General features: G+C 40.0%; 1 protein-coding gene across 1 annotated transcript in view; it reads right to left on the reverse strand.

Annotated features, from left to right (window-relative positions):
• Window positions 1-20616, reverse strand: part of RUBCNL (rubicon like autophagy enhancer) — a 37326-nt gene extending 16710 nt beyond the window's left edge. The window contains exons 1-8 of the mRNA XM_016219178.2: window positions 20045-20616; window positions 16867-16949; window positions 16162-16372; window positions 5301-5402; window positions 4757-4817; window positions 4075-4207; window positions 2750-2895; window positions 207-271 (exon numbers count right to left, since the gene is read on the reverse strand). Of these exons, the coding sequence (XP_016074664.2) occupies window positions 207-271; window positions 2750-2895; window positions 4075-4207; window positions 4757-4817; window positions 5301-5402; window positions 16162-16372; window positions 16867-16949; window positions 20045-20561 (1318 nt within the window). The 5' untranslated portion in view covers window positions 20562-20616. The remainder of the gene's footprint in view (window positions 1-206; window positions 272-2749; window positions 2896-4074; window positions 4208-4756; window positions 4818-5300; window positions 5403-16161; window positions 16373-16866; window positions 16950-20044) is intronic.
• Between the last annotated feature and the right edge of the window lie 1399 nt (window positions 20617-22015).

Genomic DNA, 22015 nt, shown 5'->3' on the forward strand with positions numbered 1-22015 from the left:
GAGGGAACTAGGAGATGAGTCTGAGAGGCCCGTCACTTAACCCTGTAGGTCACAATGGCTTCTTCATGAAGGAGAGGGCAACGTTATGAACCTCTCATATTAACTTCTCATCAAAGGCATGTCTCATACAAGCAATGCACTGCCCAACTTTGTTATTCTCTGCCCTGTCATCACACAATAAGCAGTCAGTCCATTCCCATACTTACTAGGTTCTATTGGAGTTCCACAGCCAGCACAGAAAAAATTCTGGGCTGCTACCACGAGATCTCTCCTGGGTATAGAAAACAATAACAGTTACATTTCAGAAAAGGCCAATGGAGCATTTTTCAGCAATTTGAAAAGAAATTAACGTTGTGATATTTTTCTAGGCTTGGGGCCTTAATTTTGTCATTTTTCACTTGTGGAAGAAATAGAATTATTCGATAGAGTTTTCTAGTTGAAATCCCTGGGTCTTTTAAAAGCCCCTGCTACCACCAAAGCAGAAGTTAGTATCACAAATAACACTTCCACCAGGGATCTTCAGAGACATCACACTGTGCATGCACAGGATCCTCTCTTCAGAGAGAACCACAGACAGGCGATGCAGGGAGAAATTTTAGGTAGACCGGACACCAAGAGGTGATGTACTTGAGAAGTTTCCAAATGGAGCCAAAGAAATTTAGATAAATAAGGATAATGTAAGACAAAACTATACATCATTTCTCATGAGAGACCACCTAGTGAAGTGTTTTTTATTGAACTGTTGGTGCCAAAACTTCACGTGTGATTTGGAAATTCAGAATAAGTTATAAAATTTTATTATAGTTTAGGGTCAGCAAAAGTGGTGATGACAAAAATATGCAGAACCCTACCCACGTGCCTTTTCTTAACTACAGTAGCTCTCCTCGAGATTAAATTTTCTTAAAAATATATTCATTGATTTTTATTTCACATTGCATTAAAAAATAGAAGGATCTAGTCCTTTTAAATTATTGTATATGATTTTTCAGGCTCATTATTAGCCACTTAAAAATATTCCCTTTAAGCTTATTTCAATTGCTATGTAATGTTTATAATTAAGGACACATAGTTAAATTCTCAACTTGCCAAAATTTACAGAGCCCCTCAAAAGCTCATGATAAACAGGGTGCCAAGAAAGCTAACTCAGAAAAACATGCCCAGCCTACCTTTTTTTTTTTTTAATATATCTTTATTGATTTCAGAGAGAGGAAGGGAGAGGGAGAGAGAGAGATAGAAACATCAATGATGGGAGAGTCATCATTGATCGGCTGCCTCCTGCACGCCCCCTACTGGGGATCAAGCCCACAGCCCGGGCATGTGCCCTGACTGGGAATCCAACCACGATCTCCTGGATCAACCTCGGAGCTACACCAGCCAGGCCAGCTTACCTTTTCCTAAAACAAATTTTTCTTTGTTCCTCAGTGTATTATTTATTTTTCTTCTCCTATTTCCACAGAGTTAGGTGGGAACTTAGACAATTTAGGGACTTGGGCCCAGGAATCGAAAAAATACTAGGTGGCTAGAAAGCCAAGTTAAGACCAGGTTAAGAATGTCGCCACCCATCCAATCCCTACTCAAAAATGAAAAGGTAGCTGATTTTAGCTCCCTTATAACTGCCTGCTTTCTTGCAGGTGTTGAAAATACTGCCCCATGCTCAGTTGACCACGGTTTGACTGCTATGTGACCTTCCTGGGGTGACTGTAATGAGCAGTGGCCTCTTGCCCCAGGGCACAGGAGGGAACCTAGTTACTAGGCAACTCAGCTGGAAAGTGAAAGCACCCCACTCGGAAACAGAAAGTTCCATAAGCCTGTATTTTTCAAAAAGCCCGCCTTTTTGCATAAGCCTGTTTTGTCCTCAGCTTATAAAAGGAGCCAAGCAGAGCCAGCCCCCAGAGCCAGTCCAGAGGATCTTTCTTTCCTGTGCTGCTTCCCTTGTGCCCCAGCATAAGCTTAATAAAATCTGTCTGTGGACAAAAAGGGGCCACATGCTAACCTGACAAGTTCAAGGAAGGCCTGTGTGGTGGCCTTACAAACTCAGAGACCTACAGTAACCACAAAGGATGGTCTGAAATTAAAACTTTTTAACAAAAAGCAGTTTATGGCAGGTAGTCATTTCCTAGGCCAGACTCTCCCCTGACAAAAGTCAATCTTTACCTTGACTAAGGCTGTCTATTGTCTTTTGCTTCTATGATAACATACTTTTGGAATGTCAGGGTAACTCCCCTTTTTTCCAGAACCCCCTCAGGCACAACCAATACACCAGACCAGAGACCATAAATCCTCTCATTGTTATTGTTATCATGTTAATTGTTGACTGCTAACTATCCTATACCCACCTATGTAGAAGATGTATGTGTCTATAATTTTACTTCTCTTTCAATCCCAGAGGTTTCCTCACTTTGCTTTCTCTCACCTCCTTAATCTATCAGCAGTGAATTTCATGTAACCCACTTGTGTCTTCTCTTTTGATTGTAATGTATAAAATAAGGTGCAAAACTGCCATTCTCTGGAGCATTATTTCAATCCATTGAGATTTTGCATCCTGGCAATTGTTGAAAGTTTGGCTCAAATAAACTCACAAAAAATTCTCTATAGGTTTTAATGTTTCTTACATTGACATGTCTGAAAATTTCTCTAGAGTTTCCTCTCAATTGCTATTTTGGGGACCCCAAGAACCCCAACATGGGTAACAGAAACAACACAGCTTGTTTTAACTAGATTGGAAGCCCAAACAGAAACCCAAACTTACTTAAGTGGTGGATGAACATTAAATATGACTTGAAATCTAGGGGGTGTCCAGTCTTCTGTCTCTCTGATCCTTGACTTAAATTTAATTTCCTCTCCTAAATCCACACTGGATTCAAAGTCTTTTTGGACACACTCTCCATTTACAACCTGCATATAACACAGGAGGAAATTTAGGAACAACTTAAGCCTATTCAGGAACTGAAATTAAAGAGCACTCAAATGGGTATCCAACATTTAAATTTACCATGATAAATTAAAACTGTTTTCAACTGAACTAAAGGACATCACAAGAGCCCTTCATGTATCTAAAGCCTTCTGCAGAAAAATTGCTTAAAACACCACCCAAATGAGATCACTGTTCTTAGTTTCTTAGTTATTTAGTTATTTTACTTGTTTCCACACTTTGGATTACTGCAAATAGGTCACTGTGACCTGCAATACTTTTATGGATAGCAGAAGCCATACCCCTTTTAGTCAATAGGCTGACAGATACTGCCAATCAGAACCTCCAGTGGTTGTCAGACTTCCCCAGAAATAGCTCTTTTAAGACCATTCCCCTGCTTGGCTCCCCTCTGAACCATTAAACTTTCCTATTATCATTTAAAAGCCAAACTCCTCAAGTTAGCATTCCAGGTCCTCCATAATTGGGCCACCAGCATTCAAGCCTTATTTCCCAGGAAGATCAACATGGCCATCCCCTCACTCCACCAACACACACACAGACACGCAAACATATGCTATCCAACCATGCCAAATCACTCTGCTTAACAAACACCTCATACACCTCCATGTCACTTTTGCTCCAGCAGGCCTTTGCCTCCTTTGCATTTTCAGAGAGATTTTTGTCTACCCCTAATTTGTTTGTTTGTTTATTTATTTATTTTATTTTTATTAAATTTGTTGGGCATAGGGGGACTACTTCTGTTTTAGCCTTTGCCACAAAGTTCTCTGTCTTCCATGAGCTGCATGCTGCCAGAGGGCAGAGTGTTCTATAGGGAAGCAGACTGGACTTTCAAATTAGGCAGTGTGAGGCATGACTCCTATTCTACCAATGACCAGCCCTGCTAGGGGTCTGGAACTAACACCTTAAAATAAAAATGACAATAGCTTCTACTTAATAGTACACATGAGGATTAAAATGTGAATTACTGAGCATAGTCCCTGGTGCATAATAAATACTCGATAAATTTCAGATTCATCCTTCCTTTCATTTCCTCCCTAATGCCCAGTGACCACAAAGGAAACACATACATGTCTGAAGTAAATAGGAGGCATAATGCAAATTTAGGAACCTTCAATTCAAAGTCAACTTATTTTGACACTTACTATTGGGCCAGCTGCATTCACGGAAACTGCCAGCTGATAGTTAACTTCTGACAACATCCAGCACTTACGGAATACTTGAAACAATTCTTTGGCTATTAGCTCAGCAGAATTAAAGTTTGGCTCATAAATAATACTGAAATGTAAGAGATGGAAAAAATTAACAACTATATTCATGAAGAGTTTAAGGGTCTTCTTCAGATTTTCAACTATCCTTCACTCTCCAAAAACTCAGAAGAGGCATCATATAAGAGACCATGTATCAACCACAGTACCAACAGTTATATAACTCAATACAATCCTCCATGCTCTTCAGAGCAGCTTTATTTACTGAGGGTACCAAGACTAAGAGGTATAGTGAAAAAAACACTGATTTAGAATCAGAAGATCTGAGTTCAAATCCTTCCTCTATCACTTGACAGCATTGTGCCTCGAGGCACACCCTGTCTAAATCTGTTTCTAGATCTATAAAATGGGGTTTTAAAAAACCCCACACAGCCTATCCATGAGGATTAAATAAGAATGCATTCAAAAGTTTTTTAAACACTATAAAAACACTGTAAGAAACTTGAGTGGTGATTGTTTCATGTCTACGTAATTATCCCTGTCAGTGCAACTGGCTGAACTTGACCTGAGAGGTGATGGCCCAGGGGCCTATGTGCAGATGGACATGAAAGAGAGATACCTCTTAGAGGAGCTGCAGGAAGATCCACAGGTTTCTGTGGTATTGCTAAACTCTCCAAGTTCTGTGGAAAATAAAAGAAAGAGTAGTGAGGTCTTTTAGTCTGTTTCACTTAATCACAGACAATTTTATAAGAAAACAAACATAACTCCCTGCATTTCAGAAAGAACCAATTATTCAGTATCTCCATACTTCAGGTTTTTTTGGGTTTCTATTATGAGGTTACAGCTAATAACCAAAGGTGGGATTTCAAAATATCCTCATCTGAAATTTCACCAAAATATAACTGAGAGGCCAAACAGATATCAGACCATAATGACTATCTGATTTTGCATTCCATTCTACAAGTGAGATGAGATATTCACTGTTAAGACATTTGAAACAAAAAGAATATTTTATTTTTTTATATCAGGACATAAGCTGACTTTGGGAGAAGTTTCTTTGAATGCCACTATAATGTGGTATAGCTTGTGATGCACATCAATATGTGGGGGGATGGGAAAGGAGAGAGGTACCTAGTCAAATCCGAAGAATATATAAATCTTACCTACAATAACAAATTTATCAGAGTCACATTTGCAGGCCTCTTTCACCACATCACAGTAAGTAGGTGTTTTAACTACTGGGCTGACCTGTAACACAGCACAACCTAGAGAAAGAAAGAAAAAAGGGTTTCACCAACAAGAAAAAGTACATGAGCTGCAGCATGCAACTGTATAGAAGTTAAGAATAAAAAGGGCTAAGAGGTTACTTTAAAAAGAATTTTTAAATTCAGTTTCAAGAATTTAAAAAAATGCAACTGTTGACAGCAGTGAGAATGGCGCCAGGTGTTAGACCAGTGAGGTCAAGACAGACCTTCTTCATTCAGCAACCTTCGTACTTGAGTTCTAGCTAGGAAAGAATTCAGGACCAAGACTCAAACTATAAGAAAACATTTATTTATAAAATCACAGAGGTAGAAGAACTGAGCTCAGGAAACAAGTTACAGAGGCAAAACAGAAGGGCCCTTGGAGCTTAAGAGAGAGAGAGGCAAGGAAAGCAAGCCTGTGGGGAAGAAGAGTGGGAAAGGGAAGGGAAAGGCACTGGTGGGCTTGGTAGGGAGAGGTGCTGTGTCCTCCATCCTAAGGGCTTTTAAGGGGGGAATTTTAGGGGAGGATCTCAACAAAATAATCATCTGCTTTCCAGGTGCATTCTTTCAGGGTCATGGTCTCCACTGATTGGTTGGTGCCAGGGCAGGGGGTTATTAGTCAATGCAACTGGTCCTGAGGTCAGCCGTGGTGTCTCTTGTCTGGTTTTGCTGCTTCTCTGGGCCTGGAGCTGAAATACAACTGAGGCCTAGATATGTATTTGATGCAGGTCAGAACCGCATTGTCCTGGGAGCTTAATGCTTAAGAGCTATTCTCTGGCCCCTTTATTCGTTCCCCCTCTGAAGGGTAGGTGTCTAACCCACATGACTAGCAACATGCCAGGGAGGAAAGGTCAGGGGAGAGTTCGTACTACATGATCAGTGTTATGAAAGATCAGGGGGTCTAAACTGCATGACTAGCCATATGCTGGGGAAGAAATGGTCGCCTTGGGGGTGAGGATCTTGTTTTCCCTGTTTTGCCCTTTGCTAGGTACCCAGGGCTTTCCACACTGGTGACTTTCTGAAGTACCTGGCCCACTGTCCTTGCTCTGCTCATGTCTATCTAACTGCCTACCACACAAGGAGCTATTTCTGTGTTGTTCTTACATTCACTATCATTAAACGAAACACACGGAGTATGTGGGAGTTTAATCTACCTACTTCTACATACGTTTGAAAATCCCCATAAGACAAAGTTTTAAACAATTATGAAGAGGAAAACAATAATCTCAGCTTCACAGTGAGGTAAAGAATATGGGTTACATAAACACTGTGCTGAGTTGAATAGTGGGCCCCCTCTGCCTGCAAAAAAAATCATGTCCACCCAGAAAATGTGAATGTGGCCTTACTTGGATATAGAGTCTTTGCAGATATAGTCAAGATGAGGTCATACTAAATTAGTGTGAGCCCTAAATCCAATGACTGGTCATAAAAAGAGGGAAATTTGGACACATACACAGATATAGAGAGAGAACGCCATGTGAAGATGGAGGCAGAGAATGGGGTGACATGTCAACAAGCCAAGGAACATCAAGGATCACCAGAAGCTGGGAGAAGGACATGGGGCAGATTCTCCCTCAGAGCCTCCAGAAGGACCCAACCCTTCCACAACTTCATTTCTGACTTCTGGACTCCACAAATGTGAGAAGATAAATTTCTATTATTTTAAGATAACCTAGTTTGTGGTATTTTGTCACAGCAGCCCTAGGAAACTAATACAAATATGTACATACTTTTATATCCCTCATACCAGTCTGGAAAATTATCCTAAGAATGTCATTCAAAAGAAAAAATAATGAAAGAGAAAGGCTTTGGGACCTGGCCAGGTAGCTCAGTTGTTTAGAGCATCATCCCGATACACCAAGGCTGTGGGTTCCATCTCTGGTCAGGGCAACCAATGAATGCATAAATAACTGAAACAACAAATCAAGCTCTCTCCCTCTTTCTTTCTCTCTCAAATCAATAATTTTTTAAAAGAAAGAGGAAGGTTTTGTAGTCTATTTAAAATACTGAAAGCTACTTAAATGCCAAGTAGTAGGAAATTGATTTTGTAAATCACTCTATTAATTCAAGAAATACCATCATTGAAAAATGTGAAAGTCATAACATTATGAAAAACTGGATATGAAAAAGTTAATATAATCATATTATTAATGTACTTACATTAATATGAGTATATAATTACTATAAAACTGTACTCACTTGAGTAAACATAGAAATGAATATAGTTGTTTAGGGAAATAGTGCAGTCCATAGGTTACAGTGAGGTTATGTGAGTGGGTTTCGTAGTTGACTGGCCACTTTAACCCTGCACTGCCCTATTCTAGCCAGGTGACAACAGACAATCAACTTCTCAGCTTCAGTTTCCTCGTGGATACAATGGGGGCAATTTTATCTATTTCCATGTTTCCCACACTCTTTTGACCATGATCCACAGTAACATACAATTTACATTGCATCTTAGTATAAGCACAAACATATATTTATCTGTTAAAAAAAGTTCCAGGAAGCTTTCATTGCTTACCCTCACTAAGGGAGGTTTACACTGAGACTTTTTTTTAATTGAATGTTCTCATGACCAACCTACAATTTAAATGCTGACCTACGTCATGGAGTAGCATCTATCACCAAAAGGTCACAAGAGTGATACTTAGATTAGGAGGAAAAGATGGCAGCAGAGTAAGCAGACCTTTCTTGCACCTCCCAGGGCCAGACTGGAAATAAAACTAAACTGGGGAACATTCACCGGAAATTACCAACTGAGGTTCGGCTGAGAAGAAGACTTATAACAAGGAAGGCCAGAAACCACCTGGAGACTGGTAGAAAGGGCGAGGTCACAAGAGGGGCTGGCCCAGCTTCCAAGGGCAGAAAGCTGAAAGTGAGGAGGGATCTTTAGGGGCGGGGGGGTTCCCTGAGAGGATCGAGGCACAGACCTCAGGCTAGGTTCTCCAGCCTGGAGCACCAGAGCCCAGAAAGCAGCCCACATAACATCCAGCCATGAGAAGCAGCAGTGCTTCTGGCCCCCAAGAAGACCAGAGCCAGTTGGAGATAAAGCGAGTTTTTTGTTTTGTTGTTTAAACCCAGAACACAGGATTTTTGTTTGCAGCTACTTACCCGAGGCTTCGGTGGAAAAAGGGCAGTGACGACTGGAGTTGTCTGAGGAAAGGCTGGGGTGGGAAGCATTGCAGGGGAGACATGGAAAAGTGGCAGCCCCAAGACCTGCAATCTTGTGTAGCTCCCCCAAACAGAAGTGGCCATTTTTTGTGAGAGGTGCAGGCCCCTCCCTGAAGCCACATCTCAGGAAAAGTGAAATACCCTGCCCTAAGGGATACAGCTCACCCCACCTTCAGGAAACCTGACTGCCATATACTACTGCAAGCTGACTTCTGCAGGGAGACAGCAGCAAAGGCCCAGCCTAGAGATTTAAACAGTCTCACGGAGTGTCAGTGACTAGTTTTGGGGTGGAGCCATTCACCCACTGTCCCAGGTGCTTCCCCCTCACAGGAGAGCTGATAGAAATTATAGGTTTCCAGCAGATCCCACTGAACTGCATATGAGGACCTCTGCCCAGCCAAAGACAGGGAAATATTCTGGGACACAGAGGAGTAGCTCTGGGACAGGGAAACACCCATCACTTTCCCTAAAATCTGAAAGGGAACTCCCTCTCATGGGAGTTCCAGAGGGCTTAATCTTTTCAAATCCACCAAAAGTCCTTTCAAAAACAGCCTTTTCAGTGATTAAGACTGATGGCAGAAGGCAGGCAGAAGCAGAGACCAGGGAACCTAGGGAGGTTTGTTGACACTCTTGGGCCCTATGCTGCTAACAAACAGCTTGGCCCCTCCCATGTGTAGCCAAGTCCTGTGGAGTAAGTCTCAAACTGTAGGTGGCTTGAAGCTTATAACAGGTTGCTGAGAGCCACGTGTGGACAGCCTCTGACATTGGCTAGCACCAAAGTACCTCTCAAGACACCAGGAATCGGTAGACAAAACAGTTAGATTCAGTCAACAGAAGAACAGGACCCAAGGGGAGCTCCCAGGAGGCACCAAACTCTGCTGAGATGAATGCCACTTCACCTTTTTTTTTCGGCATTATTTTCTTTATTACTATATTATTATTTTAGTCTCTTTTTTCCTTTACTGTCTAATTTTTCTCTTTCCATTTCTTATTCTTTTTTTCTTCTTTATCTTGCTTTCTCTTCTTTTATCCTTTTCTCATTTTTTTGTTTCTTCTTTCTCATCTTTTCTCCTTTTCATAATTTTTTCTTCTTCTTTTAGTTTATACCACTTTTCAAAAGACATAGGGTAGCCCTAGATGGTTTGGCTAAGTGGTCAGAGCATCAGCCCTCATACTGAAGGATCCCAGATTCGATTCTGGCCAAGGGCATGAACCTTCCTTGCAGGCGTGATCACAGGCCCTGACTGGGGGATGTGCAGGAGGCAGCCAATCAATGTGGCTCACTCACATCGATGTTTCTCCCTGTCTCCCTGTCTCCTCTCTCTCTTTCTCTCTGAAAAGCAATGGAAAAAATATTCTCGGGTGAGATTTAAAAACAACAACTATAGAACAGCTGAATGGATAAGAAAACATGACCCATAGATATGCAGTCCACAAGAGACCCACTTCAGAATAAAAGATTCACAGAGACTGAATGTGAAGTGATGGGAAAATATTCCATGCAAATGGAAATGAAAGAAGAAAAAAAAGCTGGGTTAGTAATACTTATATCTGACAAAACAGACTTTGAAACAAAGGCTATAGTAAAAGACCAGGAAGGACACTACATAAAGGGAGTTTTACCAAACATTCAAAGAAGAACTAACACCTATCCTCCTCAAACTATTCCAAAAACTTAAAGAGGAGGGAAGTCTTCCAAGCACTTTTTATGAAGCCAGAATTATCCTAATTCCAAAACCAGATAAAGAAACTACAAAGAAAAGAAATACAGGCCAATAACCTGCTGAACATAGATGCTAAAATCCTCAACAAATATCAGCAAATTAGATCCAGCAATACATTAAAAAGATCATACACCACAACCAAGTAGGATTTATTCCGGGAATGCAAGACTGGTTCAATGTATGCAAATTAATAAACATGATACACTGCATAAACAAAATGAAGAATAAAAATAATATGATAATATCAATAGATGCAGAAAAAGCACTCAACAAAATACAGCACCCATTATTTATTTATTTATTTATTTTTTGCCAGTCACCAATGGTCCATCATTTATTTGAGCTAATTGGAAAGTTGGAGATAATTTTGGATTCTAGGTTGATGCTCAACTGCTGAGCCACACCCGGCCAGGCAGGTTTTCCTTTATAGATTACTTTCTTGTTTTCCCTGGCTGTCTTGAGAATTCTTTCTTTGTCATTAATTTTTGATAGTTTTAATACAATGTCTTGGAGAAGGTATTTTTGGATTGAGTTAATTAGGTATTTTGTTTGCTTCTTGAATTCAAGTATCTAGCTCTCTCCATAGGTTTGGGAAGTTTTCATACATTGTTTGAATAGGATCTCCATTCTCTTCTCCCTCCCTTCTTCTTCTTCTGCTATGCCTATTATTCTTTTACTGTTCTCTTTGATGGAGTCACATAGTTCTCATAGAGTTCTTTTTTTTATGCTCAAGTGTCTCTCTTCTTTCCTCTGTGTCATTTCTAAATTTCTATCTTCCATATCACTAATTTTTTCCTACATCTGGCGAGCTTTATTTCATATGCTTGCTAGTTCATTCATTTTTTTTTTTTTTTTAATATTACAGATGTCCCTTTTTCTTTCTAATGACCCATTCCACCCCTTCCCATTCACCTCCCCAGTTCCTCTCCCTACTATTGTCTGTGTCCTTGGGTTGTGCATATATGCATATACATCCTTTGGTTACTCTCTCCCTCTCCACCCACCCGCCCTCCTCCATCCCTTTGACATTCATCAGTCTTACCTATGCTTCCATGTCATTGAATCTATTCTGTTCATCAGTTTATTAAGTTCTCTAGATTCCACATATAAGCGAGGTCATGTGATGTTTGTCTTTCTCTGCCTGGCTTATTTCACTTAGCATAATATTCTCCAGGTCCATCCATACTGTCCCAAAATGTACGAGATCCTTCTTCTCTACAGCTGTGTAGTATTCCATGGTGTATGTCCCACAGCTTTTCTATCCACTCATCTACTGATGGGCACTTGAGCTGTTTCCAGATCTTAGCTATTATAAATTGCACTCCTATGAACAAAGGGGTACAGCACCCATTTTTTATAAACACTCTCAGCAAAGTGGGAAAAGAGGGATCATACTTCAAAATAACAAGGCCATATATGACAAACCAACAGCCAATATCATACTCAATGGGCAAAAACAAAAAGCATTTCCCTTAAGATCAGGAACAAGAGAGGGCTGTCTGCTTTCACCACTCTTATTCAACATAGTACTGGAATTCCTAGACACAGTGATCAGACAAGAAGAAGAAATAAAAGGCATCTAAATTGGAAAGGAGGAAGAAAACTGTCATTATTCATAGATGATATGATATTGTACATAGAAAAGCCTAAAGACTTCACCAAGAAACTGTTAGAATTAATAAGTAAATTCAGCAAAGAAGCAGGATACAAAATTAACCCCAGAAATAGACGGCATTTATATACACCAATAATGAACCCTCAAAAAGGGAAACTAAAAAACAATCCCACTTAAAATCGCAACAAAAAATAATAAGATAATTGGGAATAAACTTAACCAAGGAGATAAAAGATCTGTACTCAGAAAACTATAGGATATTGAAAAAGGAAATAGAGGAAAATACAAACAAGTGGAAGCACATACCGTGTACATGGGTTGGAAGAATTAACATCATTAAAATGTTCATATTACCCAAAACAATCAACCCATTCAATGTGATCCTTATTAAAATACCAACAGCATATTTCACAGATCTAGAACAAATACTCCAAAAATTTATATGGAACCAAAAAAGACTCTGAATAGCCACAGCAATTTTGAGAAAGGATAACAAAGTTGAGGGATCACAATACCAGATATCAAACTATACTACAAAGTCATTGTAATCAAAACTGCCTGGTACTGGCACAAGAACAGGCATAGAGACCAATGGAAAAGAAGAGAGATCCCAGAAATTGACCCATGCCAATATGGTCAATTAATATTTGAGAAAGGTGGTAAAAGCATACAATGGACTAAAGATAGTCTCTTCAACAAATGGTGCTGGGAAAACAGGTACACACAAAAAAAATGAAAGTAGGCCACCAACTTATACCATACACAAGAATAAACTCAAAATGGATAAAAGACTTAAATGTAAGTTGTGAAACCATAAAAATCCTAGGAGAAAACATAGCAGTGAAATCTCAGACATCAATGCTCAACCTATGATCTAGGAGATCGCAATTTGATTCCCATCAGGGCACATGCCAGGGTTGTGGGCTCGATCCCTAGAAGGGAACCTGCAGGAAGCAGCCGATCAATGACTCTCTCATCATTGATATTTCTATCTCTCTCTTCCCCTCTCCCTTCCTCTCTCTGAAATCAATAAAGATATATTAAAAAAAAGAAAGTACATACAGATGGCCAATAGACATATGAAAAAATGCTGAACATCACTAATCACTAGAGATATGCAAATTAAAATGACTGTGAGATACCACTTCACATCTGCCAGAATAGCTGCCATCAATAAATCAGCAAACAGGTGCTGACAAGGATGTAGAGAAAAGGGAACCCTAGTACATTGCTGGTGGGAATACAGACTGGTGCAGCCATTGTGGAAAACAGATGAAGTGTCCTCAAAAAATTAAAAATGGAGCTGCCATTTGACCCAGTGATCCTACTTCTCAGAATAAATCCTAAGAATTCTGAAACACCAATGAGAAAGGATATATGCACCCCTATGTTCGTAGCAGTATTATTTACAATAGCTAAGATCTGGAAACAGCCCAAGTGCCTATCAGTAGATAAGTGGATAAAGAAGTTGGTACATTTACACAATGGAATACTATGTGATGGACCTGGAGACTATTATGCTAAAGGAAATAAGCCAGTTAGAGTAAGACAAATGTCATATGATCTCACTTATATGTGGAGTCTAATGAACAAAATCAACTTATGGACAAAATAGGTCCAGATGTATGGATGCATGGAACAGAATAACAGATATCTAGTGCTGGGGTGGGGCGAAGATAAGAAGAGATTAACCAAAGAACTTATATGCATATATGCATAACCCATGGACACAGACAAAATAGTATGGAGAAGGCCTGGGGTGGGTCAGGGGTTGGGTGAAGGGAGGCAAAAAGGGAGAAAATGGGATATAGCTGTAGTACCATCAGCAATAAAAAAGAATAAAAAACTTTAAAAGTGTGATACTTAATAAAAGATAAATATTTCATTTGGATGGTAAAAATATTTTTAAAATTCTTTAACATACATTTTTAAAAATTTCATCTAAACATTAGTATCCAACTATTCAACACATATTTATAAAATACCCATTTCAAGCAAGGCACTATGCTTATACAAATAAGACAAATCTCCTCTATCAAAAGAATTTAAATTCTTATGAGGAACTGAGACACTGATACACTTGACCACAAAGAAACACAGTTATGTGCCATGGGCCTTAAGAAGTTCAGAGGCAGAGCTCCACACTGCACAATTCTAGGGTGAGCCATGCACCTAAACAATTAGAGAGCATTCTGGAGCACAACTTATGTTTCATCTCACATGAATGGTACTCCTCCCCTGTTTTAAAAATCAGGGAACATGTCACATTGCTGGTGGCAGGAAGCTGCTTTTGAAGAATGGAAAGGATGAAGGAACTAATGTGTGTTCCACGAAAGCTTAGCTGAAATAAAGGGAGGTCGGTCGGAGCTTTTGAGAACTATCTACGAGCAAGTATAACAAGCTAGATAACTGAAACCCACAGTTCAACACTGGGAAGTGGAAGAGATGCCTGCTGAAAAGGTACCGAGAAGTTGGATCCCACAAAGCTAAAAATTCCAGAATTAAATGTGGAAGAAACTCAGAAGCCCATTTTAGCAGACTATAAGTTGTATTCTAGCGAGACAGATGTGTGTAAGATCAATAATAAAGGGAAAGAGTTTGAAAGCAGACAAAATTAAAGGCAGCAGATACATATGGAGGAACTAAATGAAGTTTTTACAAAACAACTGGCCAGAAGGCTGCTGTGGTGGTCCAGGTAAAAAGCAGGAATGGGGAATGGATGGAGTGGATGTCACTTACTGAGAAGTTGGAACTGATTTGTTCACTAACTAGAAACAGGACAGGGGCACAGGCACAAGGAAGAAGAGTCAAAGACAGAGTGTGGTGTGCCAAAATATGAACCACAAGTCTCTTCTCTCCACTGGTGGCCTCAGAGGGGATGATGATTTATACTGCATTCCCTGGCCCCACTGGCCACACAGCTAGCTGATCAGCTGTGGACACCCAATCAAAGCAGGTGTCACTACATGCTCTTCCTGGTAACCTAGATTTGGAATCCAGCAAGACTAAGTTGAGCTGTGAGGTCCTGACTGAGAGGTCAGGGAGATGGAAGGTGAAACCAGGTGCTAGGGGGTGGGTAGGGTGGAAGTCAGGCTGTGGAAAAGGGGAATGAAGCAACTGCATGAAGAGAAGTGATGAGTGGCCACAAAGCCCCAAAGAGACAGATGACAGAGCTGCCTCTTTACTGGTCAGTTTTATACTTCCCACCACTGGATTCAATGAAGATGCTCTATATACTTTCTTAAAAATTCCTTTTAATTTGAGCCAGGTAATGGATTCAACAACAATTCATTATACACTTATTTTATTCCAGGCATTGTGCTACATATGTACCACAGGGAGTGAGTTCTTCCCTCCTGAAAGGGTCCTGATTAAAAAGCTAGGTAAAGGAAGTTAAAAGGAAAAGCAAGCATGAGTTTTTTTTGTTTTTCTCCCCGAGAAATGGGCTTGTGAGGGAGTGATAAAGAGATGACTAGTTTAGACATGTTAAGTTAGAGATCCTGGCAGGCCATTCAGGTGGACATGTTCCACAGGTTCCAGCCACATGGAGCAAGGACTTCAAACAGAGGTGCAGGACTGAAAAAACAGATTTTAGAGATATCACCAAGAAGGAATAATGGAAAAATGCTGCAGTGGATAAAAGTCTCAGGGAAGAGAATATAGAAAAAGAAGAATATAGGACTGAAGCAGGACTCACACTTAAGAAATGGTAAGACAATGACAGGCCCTACCTTCAGTTCTCAGCTTAGGTACCCTCCCCTCCAAGAAGGACTTCCTGGAGCTCCTTCTACTCTGTGAACCACTCACTGGGTCCCTGCCTATTAGCTGAGTGATCCCGCATGGCTTCGTCAGCCTGGGCTCTACCATGCAAGCTCCTGGAGGGAAGCAGCACACCTTGTTGCATATTGACACCCAGCATGCAGCACCTCACAGGCTCCTTGTTTGTGGAATGAATGAAAGAGGACTACTTGGAAAGGAAGAAGAGTTAGGAGAATGCTATGAGACAGAAAACAAAGGAAGAGGGAAAACTTCAGCCACTGCCAAAAGGAAAATTAGGGTGAAGTCCAAGGAAAAAAACACACATTGACTTAACCACAGAATGGGGCATGCTAACCAATCCCAAGCCCAAATGACAGAAATGGTGAGGGTGATAGAGGTAATTCAAGAAGTTTTAGACAAAGAATTTAAAGATGTACTTCCAGATTTGACAGAGGAGATACATATGTATGGAGATTATAGCATAAAGCTTTCTCATATTTGCTCCACTTGCCTTCATAGCCACTGCCTGGGAAAATGGAAGACCCAGATTCTTGCTTTATGTTGGTGTAAAAGCTCACTTCAGAGTCACCTTGATCATTCCCAAGTGACCCACTGACTTCTTCTACACTCCAGTTCTCTGTGTGCTGTTGACTCAGGATGTTACACTTCATTTTCTCCATTGCTGATATAATCATATCTGCAGCATAAAAGTGGGCGTTTTCCTACAGAAAAAAAAAATTAACAATTAAAATACAAAAGTATAATCAACTTTTTTTTCATTGTGGTGTATAGGTTAAAAAATCAAGAAGCTGTATTTACGTGCAGTTAATGCATAGAAACATAAATGTTCATTTAACTGAATTATCATAGGTCATTATGTAAAGTATAGCTCATATCTTTCAGACAAAGATTTGGCCCACTGTAATCAATAGACAACCCAATTTGAATTTCTTGTGATATAATACCCTAGGTTGGTGGTAGCCCAATGGTTGACATCATTCATCAATTATGGCAGACTTTCCAGCTGAGTGTAGACACTGCCTGAGAACCCTTCTCAGCTTGGGGCTCCTGGAAGCCTCTACCCTCTACCAATCAAATGCTGAAATTAAGCCTACTTACCATGCTTCATCAAGTGAAATTTCCAAATTTAAATCACAACACTATCTAAAGGATTAACACTCTCTGTGGTTTATAAAAAGAAAAAAGATATATTCACCTTTTCTACATCAACAGGAAGCACAAATGCTTCTGGTGAGAAGGAATTTAAAGAAATGCTTCTTCCATCGACTTGAACAGCACCTGACAATACAGCAAGTTATTAAAAATGGAGAAAAAGAAGCCCAAAGATTATTTAAGGATACAAAATAATTCTGGGGAGTGGCTTTGAAATATTGTTGTTGGCTTTTAATTAGTCCAACTCTAGAATAAATTAGGGTGACAAAAGAAGAATGACCCTTCTGGTGGTAAGGCCTACAGATACTGCCTTAACGGTGATCATTTCTATGAGAGGCTATGGAACAACAGAGAAGACATGGAAGAACCACTGGAATGGAGGAGATCAATGAGGCAAAGAGGGTAGAAAGAGAAGAGGGTCATGGAAACTACTTGAAAGAGACGGAGAAAGGTGAGAAGAAACAGTCTAGAAACAGCCATAAGATTCATGGAACCACTTCTCCAACTCACTGCAATTGACCCACAGCTTCCTGTTTGCAGAAACAAAGTATCTGAAAAATGTTAGCAGAGTTTCTCTAAAGCAATGCTTCCTCCAATCAAAAACAAGAAGACTGCAGAAGGTATATTTAGGTAATTCATCTACTCTGTACCCTTAAGCTACTCCATTACTGGCAATGAACACCAACAAAACACAAATGATTTCTGTCATGTGATTTCTTATTGCAGGATTTAAGTCAAAACATATCTGTGAGAGCCATATGAGCTGGGTTGTCCCAATTCATTAAATTAGAAGAAAATGCTACCAATGTCTTAATGATTATACACTCCTCAGGGTGACAAACAGAGAGACAAGCAATATCCCTCAAATTCCTCGCCTCATCTTCAAGAAAGACACTGTTCCATGGAAAACTCTGAACTTCTTAGCATCAGAAGCCATCTGGGGTGGGCAAACTTTTTCAGAAAAGAGCAAGTAGGTAGTAAATATTGTAGGATCTGAGGTCCATACGACATTGGTCCCAACTACTTGGTTCTGCCACTTTAGTGAGAAAGCAGCTGTACACAAAGCAAGCAAAGTGGTATTTGTAAAATCAGGAGGCTGGCCAAATTTGACCTAGTCATAGTTTTTGGACCCTGAGTATAGAGAAAAGCACAGAGATGAATCAGAATGGATTCCAGTTCCAGTTCTCCATGCACTCTCAGTGCCTCTGCATTAAAATTTCCTCATCCCTTGAACTGGGACACTTACCTATTAGGTTAAAAGAGGTAAAGAATGTGAAAGTGCCTTGTAAATGTGTACATCCTATGCAAACGAAGGAACTGTGGAATTGTTTCTGACAACTCAAGTGGTCTTTCCCTACCATTTTATCTTGGACAGGAAAACCCTGCTGTTGCCACTGAGATGCAACAGTCACAGGAAAATCCCATGTCGTAGAGGCAAATGCCTGTTCTCCCCATTGCTGCCCCACACAAGAAACAGAAAGAACCAGATCACTCAGGGCTTTTTTTTTAATCGCATGGAATGAGTTCCTTTACCAAGTTGAAGGAATACTCCAAAAGATGGAGTGATTTTTAAAAGATATTTAGAGAAATTGCTGAGGTCACTGTTTTTGGACAAAAAGGGGCTGATGTGCCTGTTTTCTATAAGGACAAAGCTACAGGATAATTTAAAATTGCAGAACCACTTCCTATGCAGTGATACAACAAATGATTTGGGGGAGGGGTATACTAGGCCCTAAAGGTTACCTTCTGTCACTGTATAATTTGTCAGGGTGGTGGTGGATTTCAGGGGAGAGAGCTTTCCCTTTTCTCCATGTTCTCCTCGCTCTCCCCTCTGAGACAATCTAGTAGGAGACTAATCTCTTACTTAGCAACTGCTAAATTTGCAAATTACTCTTTGCCTGAGAGCTATCCCAGCAGATGAGCTAAAAGATAGAAAAAAGGCCTATAATCAGAGTGTTTTATTTTGCTCAGCTTTGGTTCTTATCTTAAAGTTAGTCCATTGAAAGTTTGTCCAAAATCTGCTATTCTTAAGCAATACTTAATATGTTAAAGACTGCCATCATCTTTGATTTTTCAAAGTTTCCAATAAAACAAATAAGACCCACATTTTAGGAAAGGGGAAGACTGGTTCCTGCTAGTGAGAAATAAATATGTACAAACATACACACGTCTGAACTCACACACACACCATAGGCAGGAAGGCAGCTTTTAAAATTGTTTTGACAGAAAAAACTTCATTGACTATTTGAACTAGCGTTCTAACAGAAATATAAATTAATGCAAAGTGTGAATATAACATACTGAATATTTAAAAATAAAATAAGCATGCTACAAATTATAACAACAATAGCTAACTTATTGACTCTTGAGTGACATTTTGCAAGAATGATCTCCTTTTAGGAATTTCAGTATTTTAGGAACATGTGCATTACCTCATAGCAATGGGAGCCCTTAATTTTTTAAAAAAGGTTTTGTATAGACTGGCTGGGCAGGGCTCAGCAGTTGAGCGTTGACCTAGGATCCAAGTGACTGGGGTTCTATTCCCGGTCAGGGCACATGCCCGGGTTGCAGGATCGATTGCCTGTCGGGGGCGTGCAGTAGGCAACAGATCAATGACTCTCTCATCACTGATGTTTCTATCTTTCTCTCTCCCTCTCCTTTCCTCTCTCTGAAATCAATAAAGATATATTTAAAAAAATAAAAATAAAATAAAAAATTTTGTATAGACTTTGGGGAATTATGGTTACTGTTTTTAAATCTATTTTCTAATCACACTCTAGCCAGGTCAATATAACAGGTAAGGCAAGTTCATCTCCTAGTAAGGACTGGTGTGCAATGGAGCCCACTCTGTCTGGAAACACCAGCACAGTGAATTGAGAGTACTTCTCATGCCCTGCCTTGAGACAATTTAATAAACTGAAAGTCCCTGAAGGTACACACCAGCTCAATATTGGCAGGTGGCATTGATTATCAACTAAGTTGAGCTAAAATGGCATTTCCATGCAGTCTAAGGAGAAAGGAAATACTTGATTTCACTGGCTGTGACAGTTCAGGTGGATGGGCCAAAGACGATATTAAATGTGCTAATGCACTGGCTTCTGGCCAAGGTGGAAACAGATGACCTTTTTTTTGAGGAAGACAGACAGGCTTTAGACCTTTAGACCAAGACAAAGCAAGTGTGTGAATGGACAGGAATGAGGGAAGTCCCTGACTAAAGTTACCTTCACCAGTGGAAGCCGTCAGGTGAGAAGGATTGAAACAAGCACTGTCAGCCTCAGAACATAAGGAAGCAGCCAAAACCTTGGAGCTTGTGAATGGAGACATCTGAGGAGAACGTCCTGGGAGCACTGCCTGCTCTTGTGTTGAGTTAAAAGAAAAGTCACTGCTCTTTTCACTTAAGCTGCCCATGCCCACACTGTCCTTCCACAGCGATGTCTCCACCATGGAGTTCTCAAGAGACAAAGGTGAAGTGCCCAAGGGAGAGGTAGCATCCCTCACAGTGTTGTTGCCACTGTTCCCTACTGTTGGCACGTGAAGGGGCAAATCGTGCAGCTGAGGATGCATATCCTGGGGGTTAATCCAGGCAGCTTTGTGCCTCCTGAACCTGATGTCTGATGGGCAAGGGGAGTAGTCAATGTCCAGGAGGCGAGGCGAACCATCATTGTCACCAGAGTCATCACTGACCCCTTCCCAGGGGTCCACAGGAGAATCCTGCTGGCCCGAAAGCTGTGACACCATCTTTCCAGACTCAGGGCTGACGTGAATTCCGTTGTCCTACTAGATCATGGCCTTGAACTCACGTGTGAAAGCAGGAGGGCTGGAGAGCTATCTGCAGTGAGCAAGAATAATTCAAGACAAATAAAGGCTCAATTATATTTTTTACTGCAAAGTCCTCTGAGGATTAAAAAACAAAAACATAAAAAAGTTTGTACTTCATCCTAACAACACAGTAAATCCAATTGGATCTATAAGTAAAAAAAAAAATCAGTCATAAACTAGCAGCAAACATGGGGATAGGAAAGGGTTTTCAAAGCATAAAAATAATTGAAGATTGTTTTTATTATAAGGATAAAGTCGTATAAGGATACTACTGATAAAAACAGATAAAAATGTAAAATATCCATGCATTATTCCAATAAAAATAAATGTGAAACTCAAAATGGGAATATTATCTGGAAGTAAAGACACATTTTCATAGTTTATTTTTATTTAGTTTGTGTTTATATCTCAACAAAGTACACAATGGCATGTGAAACTATGAACAATCAATAGCACTAAAAATTGTTTCATGTAACTTACATCAGCATATAATATTTATATTATAACAGCAATGTAAATTTATGATTAGCTTATCATAAATGAAGAACACAGTATAAATCTGCTCACTTTAAACTCAGTTTTTAGCTTTAGTAAATACGGTAATGATTAAAATGTGAAGAGCTAAACAAATGAGAAGCACTCTTGTCACAGTGATTACAGGCCCATCACAGTGTCTTTCTACTGTTCTCCTACTGTCCTTCACATTGTAAAGCTTCAAAGCAACCATCAACAGCAAAAGCAGGGTCAGAAAAGGGACGGCCTAGAGATAAGCAGTATGCTTCGGTGAGTTTTACCTACATAAAGAGTAGGGTACACAGGCATGGGATGAATGTGAGAGTTTGGAGTCATTTTCACGGTTTTCAATACCATCATTATATATGTAGGTGGCTCCCACATGGATCTCTATTCCTGACCTTTCCCTGAACTCCAGGCTAGCATATCTTATTGCCTATCTGACATATGTCCAGTGGGCATCATAACCTGATATATCCAAAACAGACACTGATTTCCCCCAAATATGTTCTTCTCTGGTTTTCCCCATCTCAGGAAATATACCTTCCAATAGCTGAAGCTACAAAATCTAGGAGTCAATTCTGATTCTATTTTCCTTACCTTTTACCTATTAGCAAGTTTATATCTATACCTACCACCCTGTTCTAAGTCACCATCTTCTCCCACCTGGTCCTCCTCTGTTTTCCAAAGGAAAAGTATTTAGGGTTTTTTTTATAAATTTAAATCAGATTCCCTTAATTAGTCTCCCAACCTATCAAAAATAGCTGCCCATCAAATCCAGAATAAGATTCAAAGTCCTTACCTTGTCCTTACAGAAGACATATTCCTGTTTTGTAGACTTCTCTCACTTATCTTTCTCC

This window comes from Miniopterus natalensis, chromosome 2, assembly GCF_054644295.1.
Source record: "Miniopterus natalensis isolate mMinNat1 chromosome 2, mMinNat1.hap1, whole genome shotgun sequence".
NCBI lineage: Eukaryota > Metazoa > Chordata > Mammalia > Chiroptera > Miniopteridae > Miniopterus > Miniopterus natalensis.